The sequence below is a fragment of the Clinocottus analis genome, unplaced genomic scaffold (assembly GCF_023055335.1).
Source record: "Clinocottus analis isolate CAN_PGR_092001 unplaced genomic scaffold, fCliAna1.0.p SCAF_21, whole genome shotgun sequence".
NCBI classification, from domain to species: domain Eukaryota; kingdom Metazoa; phylum Chordata; class Actinopteri; order Perciformes; family Cottidae; genus Clinocottus; species Clinocottus analis.
Genome location: NW_027175943.1, coordinates 4061869 through 4073473, shown reverse-complemented (window position 1 = coordinate 4073473; position 11605 = coordinate 4061869). Strand labels below are relative to the sequence as shown.

Sequence of the window (11605 nt, the reverse complement as noted above, 5' to 3'; positions counted from 1 at the left end):
TGGCCAGTCCTCATCTATTACTGGCACACTTTCATCTTTTTTTCCGCCCCTCCACATACCCACTGAAGTATTTGCATCACATTTCAACTCTTTCACCCTTTCACCCTTTAATTTTCTCTGTCCCGCCCACATCTCCAAACCTGTCACTCTTTCCTCTTTCCAATTCCGGTCTCTCTCTCATTTCATCACCCATGCGCTCCTCTCCCCTCCCTTTCACTTTTCTCTGTTTGCCCCGGTTCCTCTTCCCTTGCTCTCTTGTTCGCCTCACAAGTTGTTAAGAAGTGTTTTCTGCTTCAGTCAGACTTGTAATGAGCTGCTGTGTGTGGATGTCACCTCAGTGGTAAAAAAAAAAAAAGAATGTTGAGGCTGAATGTTGTATGAGCAGGAATTATCTTAGCTGTCTGCCCCTGTTCTACCCCTTTTCCCTTCATCTACTCTTCTTCATCTTTCTTACTAACCCGGGTTCATCACTCGGCCTTTGTCAACCAGAGAGACAGCGTTCAGTGCGTGTTTGACTGGATTATCACAGCAGTCGTTAAATAAACATAGTCTCAGCCCTAGTTCCTAGCTATGCTGGTTTTTAGTTTGTCTGTGTGTGTGACTGGTGTGTGCATTATACAGATTACAGGGTGCGCTGTGTTTTGGCCACTGAGAGGAAGGAGAAACTAGTTCTGTCTTACACATATTTACAGTTCTCTCCTCAAATAACCTCCCCTCTTCACAGCAAGGCTGCGAAATGTGTTCGATGATTTATTTATCTTGAAAAGTTTTTGGCGAGCTAACAGTCACCAGGCTACGGAAATGAGTTATCTCATCATATTGGCATCAATAGACGGCTGTGTCCCAATATTTTAATTGGCTTTACATTCACTGAGTGATAGACGGCCAGTCTGGATTTGTCTGATAAAGATGCAAAATATCTTAATGGAATTAAATGCACCTTACTCTTGATATCATAGCGTCTGGCATGAAAGTAAATTGTTATTTTACATTATTTTAAAAGTTGAGTTTCATGAAATGAAGCTATTATTATGAAAAATGTAAAAAAAAAATGTACACTGACCTTCCAGAGTATGTTCTCAACTCCAGACAAGCTGACTTCTATAGTCCAGGTGAATGAGTTTGATAATCTTTAAGGTAATCGGCTACTGTTATTGCATAACAACACATATTTTTATTTATCGATTGTGAGCTGCTACGAGTGACGCACTGTTTTGGTAACTGATGGATGGTTATGGTCTGACCTTTGAATAATAAATAAGTGCTGGTACTTTGGTTATACTTTATAAACCTTGATCTTTTCTTATTCCTTCCCCGTCTCTCACTCTGACTTTCTCTGTCAGACCAAGATGAAGCAGTTGGAGCAGGAGGCCCATCGAGCAGCAGGAGAAATGTTCTTGGTCACCAGCAGCACTCAACTACGAACAGTGTGTACATGTTAGGTGTTCATCTACGTGTGTATGCATGGATGTGTATGCTTTTCATTTTTTTATACTGTGTGTGTGTGTGGGTATATGGAGGTATTGTACGGTTACACATTTTTCTGTGCGTATTTCTCTGTATTGTGTGTCTGTTTCATTTGTGTTATGGATTTGTGGATATTGTGGATTTACAATGTTTGAAGGTCCTGTTTGAGAAGCTGTGCCTCCATGAGCGCTGCGAGAACAAGAAACTTCCCAAGACCCTCAATAAACAACAGCAGTCAACATCAGAAGCTGCAGTACGGCGCACACAAAGACATAAACGCAAATATGTTGATTTAATCCTTTAATACAAAAAAACCCCAGCCTGTTCTGAATTGAAGTTTTAGTGGCAAATGCATAAATACACACACCTGCACATCTTATTCATTCATATATTAGATAATCATTAATTCTTAGTATTTGATGAACAGTTGCCAAGTACAGTAAGTCCATCTATCTCTCTGTCTGGTTTTATTATAGTTGTTGCAGCTTCAGGACCTGCACCCGTTGCCAAAGATCATTCTAGAGTACAGACAGGTCAGTCATGCTCTCAGCTGCTTTTTATTCACGTGCCAGAATTGTCAAAATCATTGTTTAGCAAAATGTTTGATTTTCCTGTAACCAACTGTCTGCATTATAACCCCCAGGTTCACAAAATCAAGTCCACGTTTGTTGACGGGATTCTCTCATGCATGGCGAGCAAGGTGAGCCGGCAGCAGTTGTAAAGCAAAATTGTCAAAGAAATAAGTAAAATGCAAACTTATTCTTACACATTCACCGACAGGAATGTCTTACAAACAACATCCTTCACAGCTGTGTAACCCCCTTTTTGCTCACTTTGAAATATGGATTTTTCTAGACCTTTCTAACACTTCTTTTAGTTGCTCCTGCTGGTGTGAATGTCAGTCATTCTCCTGATGTTATTCAGCAATATAATAGAAAACAGCGGAGGGTACTGCTGCCGGTTATTCATACTTGTTGAGCACAGCTACAACACAGGTTCATACTGCCTCAAAAGGTGTGATTGCATTGCTCCAAGAGCAGAGAACACTCACAGGCTCACGTAATAGGGGAACATCTCCTGTTGCTTGCCACTTCCGTACTGAATTCGCCTCTGTATTGAAGAAGCAGCTTGTGTTTGTCAATCTGTGCTTACTCAACTTTGCAAATGAGTCTGTCTGGCAGTTTCTAGAGCTGTTTTGGCTTCCGATGGTGGTGATTCATTTGGTGGTCTTTTGGACAACAATCCCAGCTGGAGAACAAACATTTTTTGTTTTTTAATTTATAACTCAGATCAGAAAAATGTGATGGTATTTAGGGTAACAAGTATTGATGGTGTCATATATTCAATCCAAACTACTCTCAGAAAATAATATCTCTGAGTAAATGAAACTACATATTTAAGGTATTGTGTCGTGCCAAGCAGCTAAATGAATGCACTGTCCATTTCTGTCAACTAAAAAAACAATTTTAAAGGTCTACCATGCCAAATTAATTTAGTCAGATAATAAATATATATATGTATATTTTATCTCTCGGCTGCACTGGGCAACAGTGCTTGCAACAGGTAACAAACTGAGATGTTGTCTATGTTGGGGGAGCATCCCAAAGGTCCTAAACACAATAGAGCAGCAACAGTGTGGGTGCGTGTCAAACTTATTGCACCAACTCAAACGGCACTACGTTCCACAAACAGCTTGTTCAGATTGGGCCTCAAGCTGTCGCATGACGTTGTTGATGGTTGTCGGTCCAAAAGCAGTATCAGAGAGATGATGGTTATGAGGATCACAGCTGTTGTTTTCAAGCCGAGTTGGATAGGAATCACCTATATAGAAACATTGCTGATCACGTAGCCGAATCATGGAAACATGTATGTTATGTGATGAAAGTATTTAGTTGGTGTTTATACACCAACCTAAATGTTGGTTTTCTCTGACTCTCTCAACCTTTGTCTTTCAACCTTTGTCTTTCTCAACATCACATCAGAACTATGTTTCCTCTACATGGAACCAGACAAGTGCTGTGACGGGGAGAATCTCAGCCAAGCACCCAGTAAGTATGACCCGACGTCTCCTTCTGTCTTCAGTCATTTGTCTTTATTTCTTTGATCTCAAAACTAGTTATCAGGGTTAGATTTTGTCAACACGACAACACTGTTCATGACAGGGAGCTATCCGTGGTGCTGAACTGCATGTCTGCAAAACCTGAACATTAAAAGATCATGTAGGGTACCTCCAACTATCAAAAAGGGAATGTACTATTATTGGTAACGTCTAAAAGGAGAATACAACACACATGTTTTCAGTTTGCTGGTGTGTAAAACCACAGCAGGTCCTTTTTATAATCTTTAAAAATGTATCAGCATTTTCTTTTGTCCTTTTTCTTTTTTTATACACACTGTTTCTTATCTACTTTTCTTTCTCTATATCTCTCTTGTCAAAGAGTATCTGTGGTGACGCACGGTAATTACAAAACACATATACAATACTAAGTTTTCGCTCAGAATTTGTTGAGAAATTGGTTATGTAACAAGTCAGGGTTTCTTTGGGATTTTTAGAGAGGGGAGAAACTGGACTATTGTGTGTGTGCGCGTCTCTCTCTGTGTGTGTGTGTGTGTGTAAACATTGTGAGGACAGTTTGTCTGGTCATCACTTCTTCAAAGGACGATTGGGGTAATGAGGGTTAACGAGACAGAGAAAGAGAGAGGGATATGTGTGGTTTTGAGAGTGTATGACAGAAAGTTATTGTGTTGTATTTTTTACACATTTAGGTGTGTTTCTACTCGTATGATTAATTTTTTTTACAACCAATCTGTTTAATTTCAAGTAAAACATAGCAAATTGACTCCAAGATATGTCTCTAAAGTCATAGCTTTTATTAAGCTCACAATGACTCATCTCCTTTTACAAGAGAACAGAATAATGCAACGCTGGCTCCTACATGCAGGGTAACTCTGTATGATACCAGTCTTTTGACTGTAGCTGTGCATTTTGTGCCAATATTCAGTATCGTTAAACTTATCGTGTTTCAGAAAGCTGTTAAAACAACGTTTAGATCGTAAGTAAATGTCCAGTACTTAATGACACTGTGAAAATGAGGTTTTGTAAGTAAATTCATGAAGTTATCACCAAAAGTACAACGCTATTTGTAGAAGTACATGAAGTATTACACAGAGACAGAATGTGCTGAAGAATACATAAATAAAAAAAACAGATCTTCTCTCTGTCTCTTGCCCTCGCTTGCTCCCTCGCCTCAGTGGGGCGATCGATAGCTCATTTCGACATTACCTCGCTGTCAGGGTCCAGTGCTTCTGTCACTGAGCACTGCTCTGACACACACACACACACACATATAATCGTGGAGACATTTAACTTTTCTGATCTCACTTAGTGATCTGTGTCCGGCGTAAGCTCCTCTGCGGGCGATGGCTGTAATGCTGCTGCATGATACGTGTGTCTGTTGTGTGTGTCTGTTGGACTGCAGCCATTTAACACGACAATCTGATGCAGAGTTAATGGTTAAAAAGAAATAAGGAACAATGTGATCCACAGAGGGAGATATTATTATTATATTATTCATTTAAATGTTCAGTTCAGTCTGTGACAGCATGGAGACAAACTCTGCTGCTTTATTGATTAGAGTCGAGGATCATTCAATCCTTCGTGAGTCGAGAGGGAGAAGAGTCCACTCCCTCGAGTCATTTTTGCTTATTACCGCTCTCGCGTACACGTTAAGTTCACTGATAATTATTCTCATCATGGTGTGGAGTAAAATGTGCTGACTCACTCGGTGACGGTTAACATGTCACATCCCACTGCTTTGAAGGGGAAAAGCTGCACTTTATAGTTTTGGGTTGAGGGGGAAAAAAGCAGCTGTTATGACACACACACACGCACACACACACGCATATTCAAATGAGGAGTGCTGCAGAGGGTTTTAGCTTTCATCTGTTGTGAGTTCAATTGAGGTGAAGCCAGACTGCAGCAACAAAGGGGTGCCTGGATTAAAGCAGCCGTAAACTAGTGCTGAGTTTAAAGCGCAGCAAGGAGGAGGAAAGTGCAGCTTCCTCCTTTCCATCGACAGCATTTCTATCTCTTGTTTCTCAATTTTCATTTTTGCTCTTTTGATCTATGTTTTCTTCCCTTCTCTACGTGATGGTTTATTTCAGCCTGTTCTTCTTCCCTTCCCCCCCCCCCACACAAGCCCTCACATTTACACCCTTATTAGTGTCGCAGTATCACGAAGAGGACAAAAAAGATTGAACTTCCTCTTGCCTCTCTCCCTCCCCTGCCTTCCTCCTGACTGTTTGTATATCATCTGCTGTCTCTCTCTGCACTCTCTCCTTTATGGTGCTCACAGATTTACATATTCCTGCAAACCACAAATGCAAGTTGACTCACTCACTCACTCTTGCAAAGAAAACAGCTACAAACACACTTCTCTGCTGTCATTCTTGGGTTCAAGTCAAAAGCATTGTTTCTTTTGTGGTGTCAGAGACTGTGAAGTGAGTTTGACTCTCTAAATGGTGACTTCTCTTTATCTTTTTGTCACCATTTATCTTTGTTTGTGTGTGTGTACTTCCTCTCACAGCAAGACTCAACATCTTTACAATTCATCTGGGGGATTTTTCTTATAAATTGCGCAAATTAATCCCTCTTATCATGATTTACGTAGTGCCTAGAGGAGGTTAAAATCATATGACACAGTTTTTACTCTGGACTGATCACATTTTATTATGTGTTGTAGGAAAAATAAGCTGATATAGCAATATAGAACACATTACACAAGCTGTATTGCATTATTGATGTCAGGTTGTGTGTTTCGTATTATGATTGTGCAGCTGTGTCTGTTCCCAAACTGCCAACGATGCTTCCTTCAGGGCTTGTCAAGCGGTTTAATGTTCGTTTAAAACTCCTCTGCATTTTGTCATTAAATGTTTTGCAGTCACAGAAAGTCTTCCCAAGGCTGATCTAAGCACTTTACTGAAGTGTGTGTCAGTCTCTGCGCTCTGACTCCTTGGCAGTGTAGTACACATTATGATGCGCATGCACGCACTTGCATGTACCATTGCTTTTATTTCAAATGATCCCAAGTAGCTCTTGTAGTTGAGCGAGTATGTTATGATTTCCTGTGTAAGTACATTAATTTAAGTGCACAAATGTATTTCATAAAAGTGATAGTTAAGTGTATGAATATAACACTCATGAAAACTATTGGAATGCAGCACATAATCACTCATAGACTGAAGTCTTTTCACGTGTACTTCATATTTTGTGTTTGTCCATTTGGTTTGAATGCATTTCCAATACAGCTGGACGGTAACCTGTGTTTATGAAGACGCTGTCATTTGGGTAACATCACAAGCTCCTTACGGCTCACGTTAAATAACCAAGGACGGTGCTCCTAGAGCCTCACATCTACCCCAGTTTATCACACAATCAGTCAGGACCACTGTGAGACAATCAGGCTTTTTGTTTTCCATAAGTTCAGAAAGACAGCGACTGATTGCAGGGTGCTGCTTCCACCCTCTTGGTGCTCCCTCGTCAGTCACTCTACTCCCGACCGCACAGGCCAGCTGTGGCTTTTGCAGTCATGTGCCTCTCCCTCACTCACTCTCTCATCTCCATGCTGAACAGATATGAACAGATGTGTTTGTTTGTAGTTGCAGTGTGAATGGAGATCATTTTGCAGTGTTTGCATCGAGAGTGTGCACATAGACCTGCATGTGTGCATGTGTTTGGTGACGAGTCATTAAATTGGTGCAGTGTGATTAAATTACCCGGCACCAGCGCGGTGATTCGGCCGTCCCCATCTGTTTCACCAGGCAGTGCTCCTCTGAGACTGTTGCGTTGTCTCTCGGCGGGCCATATTTATGTTTATGACGCCGCTGGGAAATTAGCAGTGTGCCTTTCATTTAATTTGCACTTCCAATTTGTGTCTAATCAAAGCCAGATGCACTAATGTAGCATTGTGAAACCATATAATTGGCTATCAGACTTATAATGCCCCGGATAATACCGACTCATACTTACTGCTTACATCTATTACTCAGTCAAGGACCTGTCTGGTGCAACCCTGCTGGTCAAAGGTAAACACATGGGGAGAGCTGAACTAACTTTCTTGTCCATCAACACAGGCATTCTAGACATTCAGAATACTTAAGCCTAATTGATTGCTTAATAGCCATATTATAACCACATTATTTTTTATACATTAAAGAGCAGATTAAGCTGAGGAACGGGAATAATTTTGCCGGAATTAGCCCGGCAGACATACTTTGCAAATGCTTGTTAAATAAACTGTAATTTGGCTCCTTAATGGTGGAATGAGCTCCCCATTGACATCAAGACAGCAGAAAGTCTCTATATCTTCCGTCGGAAAGTAAAAACTCATCTATACGAATAAGGAATGTAACACCGTAGTAGCACTTTAGTAGTACTTAAATGGCACTTACTGAGAGCACTTTGTAGTTTAACTCTATTGAAGAAATTGTACTTTCATAATTATTGTGTTTTTGAGTTTGTACTCATGGTTAAATGCACTTATTGTACGTTGCTTTGGTTAAAGTGTCAGCTGAATGAATTGCAATGTAATGAACGCTGCTCGACCAGCAGCAGCTGCTCATTATGACTCATTTGAGCTCATTGGGGGGAAAAAAAACCTGCCCTTTAATTGATACTTTAAGCGACAATTTAGTGACCTGCATTCTTAACCTGCAAATTAAGCAGCCATAACCATTCCCTTATGAATGAGTCAATGCTCGTCTCTAAAACATGAATCCATGGGTCAACTGTGTTCACTGCAGGTTCATCATCAGGCCATTGTGAGCCAACATTAAGGCACATGGGGGTCATCAAAGAATACAAACACAAGGTCGTTATGTAGAATAAGGAGCAGCCTCGCTCACAGAATCAGTAGTGGAAAGACAACACGGAAAACAAGCACATCTGCATGAATAAGTGGCCCACTTAAAGTCAATGAGCCCAGGAGAGGAAAACACAAGCATGTGTGGCTGGATGTCGATGGCTCAGGCATATTTTCAAGTATTACGTGTGTCTGTTTGTGTGTGTTTTGTGTCTGACAGCCTTGGAATATTTATAGTGTGTGTGTGTGTGTGTTTTTGTATGTGTGCAACAGAGGGCAATACAAGCATTTGTGTCTCTATAAATCACACACGTTGGTGTAGTTAGGGGAGGAACAACAACACCACCCGCCATTTAATGGAGCCCGTCCTGTGCCAGTGCTCATGTGTATCTGTTTGTGCCCGTTTGTGTGTGTCTGTGCATTTTAATTTGCCATACACACACACACACACAGTGGGAGTGCTCTCTTGTCGCCAGTGATTGATACCTGCGCGTCCCTGTAGTGTTCGAACTCCGTCACCCGTTTTGACAAGTGAGTTTGACATTTAGAGAACAGAATAAATTAAATGCAAGAACATTTGTGAGATTTTCTTCGAAACAGAATTCCTCAGCCCGAAACAGTGTCGACACGGTGCCGTAGGGTTGTAATTGTATACCGGTATCACCGGTATTAAAAGTGACGGATGTCATACCACGTGTACATATGCTTGCCGATTGAAGTGAAACAATGGACGTTGTGTGTGTGTGTGTGGGTGCGTGAGGGTGTGTGTCAGTTAAAGGTACAACCAAGAGCAGTCTGCTCGTTGTTTAAAATCACAGGGCATTATTTTTGCAAGCTCACAGGTGATGTTATTGTTCATTTAGTCACTGACATGCAAACTAACATGCTTTAGTTATATAAGATGTCGTGCATGTTTTAGTCTGGTAGATGATGCCATCACTTGAAGTGCCGTGTTAATAGATCATTGAGCAACATTTCATCAGCCTGTAGTTACACTTCTGGTTCTGGTCACTAAGACTACTTCATTTCATTGGCAAATACAGACGATGTAAATGTGCTTATGTGACTGCAATGTCGGTCTGGCGGTCGCTCGGTCTGTGTAATTAAAGGTTCATCATTGATTATTTCATGCTGTGTATATTTCTTGACATTGTTGCTCTGTGTGTGTGTGTGTGTGTGTGTGTGTGTGTGTGTGTGTGTGTGTCTGTGTGTGTCTGTGTGTGTGTTTTAAACTGCAGTCAGCATTGAACAGGGCAAGCCGACCCAGGCTATTTCATGTTTTACATTTTCTCATTCATCTTCACTCTCTCTCAAGCTGCGATGACGCACTGTAGTCTACATCGCTGCTATTTCATTCTTTGAGTCTCTTCCTGCTTCTCTTGTTTTTCTCTTTTATCTCTTGAACTCTCGTTCTTTTTTTCCTGCCTTCTCATCTCTTTGATTGCATTTGTCTTTTCCCTTGTTCCCATGTCTCCTTTCACATGCTGACATCTGACTTTCTCTTTAAAAGCATCTGGAGGTTTTGATTGCATATCAAAACACAGGGAAACACTCCCGTTTACATAAAAACGATCATCTGAATCTGTTGACAATAATTAGAGGCCTGGCAACTCAATTTGTTGTCTGTGGTCCTTAAAAAGTCCTGCGTGTTGATACGCCTTCTCAACAAATCTTTAATCAGGAGAGAAGGTCTGAATTATGACCAGTATGACGCAACTTCGACCAAAACGTCAGAGCAGGTCCTGGCGTATAAAGTACGCAGTTGTTTTGTGTGTGTCTCTTCTGTGAGATATTCCTCTGTGTGTGTGTGTGTGTGTGTGTGAGTGTGTGTGTGTGTGTGTGTGTGTGTGTGTGTGTGTGTGTGTGTGTGTGTGTGTGTGTGAGATGAAGAAAGAGGTTTGAATGAGAAGGCGCGCGCACGTGCGCTGTCGTCATTGCAACATGCACGATGGCAAAGCTGAGCATTCGGTGCTGACACACTGAATCACCTGTCACATCATAGAGCAACACACACACACACACACATCTTTTCTCTTTCATTTTCATGTACTGTAGTAACTTAGTAGTGTGTGTGTGTGTGTGTGTGTGTGTGTGTGTGTGTGTGTGTGTGTGTGTGTGTGTCTGGTCCCTAATGTTCACACCCTGCCACTGCAGTCCTGTCTTTTCATCCTGCCTCTCTTCCTCTCTCTCTCCCTCCCTCCCTTCCTTCCTCTGCTGAATAATGAATGAGTGGTGAAAGCAGAGAGCTGTTTTCCCTCTCTGGATCACACACGAGCATACACACCCACTGTAGGGTCAACTCAAACACATGCATGTTTAAATTCTGACCATGATGCGAAATGTGTGTGTGTCCTTGGCCTTTCCTTTGCCTGTCCCCTTCTCGAAGTTAACTAATATTGTGTGCACGTACTTGTGTGCATTAAACAGTCATTAATGTGTCCTGGAAGTCCTTGATAGTGACCTTTAACATGCTTACACACACACACTCATACACTCTCGCACACCTTGAGTTGTTGAGTGTGCATGTGCGTTTGAAAGGGTGGATACAGTGGGATTAAAAGGGATTAGGATGGAACCGCTGAGAATTAACCATTGTCCTCCATCTTTGTGTGTGTCTGTGTGTGTGTGTGTGCTCCTTATCTCCTTTCTTGTTTTTTCTCCTTCAGGCAGAAAAATATTGCATACATGTAACTTTCTGTGTGTGTCTATATAAGCAAGGTCTCAGATATATATATCAGTTGTTTGATGCAGAGTGAGCCAGGAGCCCAGTGAGCATCATTTTAAGGTGTAAACCTGAAAACGTAACCATTGCCATTTACAGTAAAAGCTACACATGGTTTCCAAAGGACAGCCCTAGAAAACATATATACCTTGACACACAAATACGCACAAGTAAAATGTACTTCAACATCTCCATGTTTTCTTCTGTCTCATCATGACCGCCTCAATGGAGAATGTTGGGAGGAGCTGCAGATAAATACAGCTGACCTTTCCACCGTATACGGAGCTATATGAGTTTATTTAGGTTTCCACACAGGAGGGAATAATTTATCCATACGAGACTCGGCGGTGACATTAGGAAGACCCACTTCCATAGAGTAATGATACGCTGTTACAGTACAACTATCTAAAACTACAACTTTTTCCCCAAACTAGAACTTCCAGGCCCTGCCGAGACAGCCACTTCAAATAACCAAGAAACAGCACGTACAAGGTAAAGTGCACACGCACTTAACACACACCTCCCACACGTTGTAGAGAATAAGGCAGTGATGAAT

The 11605-nt window shown here is 41.4% G+C and overlaps 1 protein-coding gene across 4 annotated transcripts in view; it reads left to right on the top strand.

Annotated features, from left to right (window-relative positions):
* Positions 1-11605, top strand: part of LOC137792066 (HAUS augmin-like complex subunit 3) — a 49840-nt gene that overhangs the window by 16287 nt on the left and 21948 nt on the right. For 3 of the 4 annotated variants that reach the window (XR_011078073.1, XM_068587498.1, XM_068587497.1), the window contains exons 14-19: positions 1344-1427; positions 1625-1720; positions 1944-2000; positions 2111-2167; positions 3450-3515; positions 11484-11541. Coding sequence is in view for 2 of the 4 variants with exons in the window: in XM_068587498.1 (XP_068443599.1) it covers positions 1344-1427; positions 1625-1720; positions 1944-2000; positions 2111-2167; positions 3450-3515; positions 11484-11541 (418 nt within the window). In the remaining 2 variants the exon portion in view is untranslated. Of the gene's footprint in view, positions 1-1343; positions 1428-1624; positions 1721-1943; positions 2001-2110; positions 2168-3449; positions 3516-11483; positions 11542-11605 lie in introns of those variants that run through there. The other variant, XR_011078074.1, reaches the window with a different exon arrangement.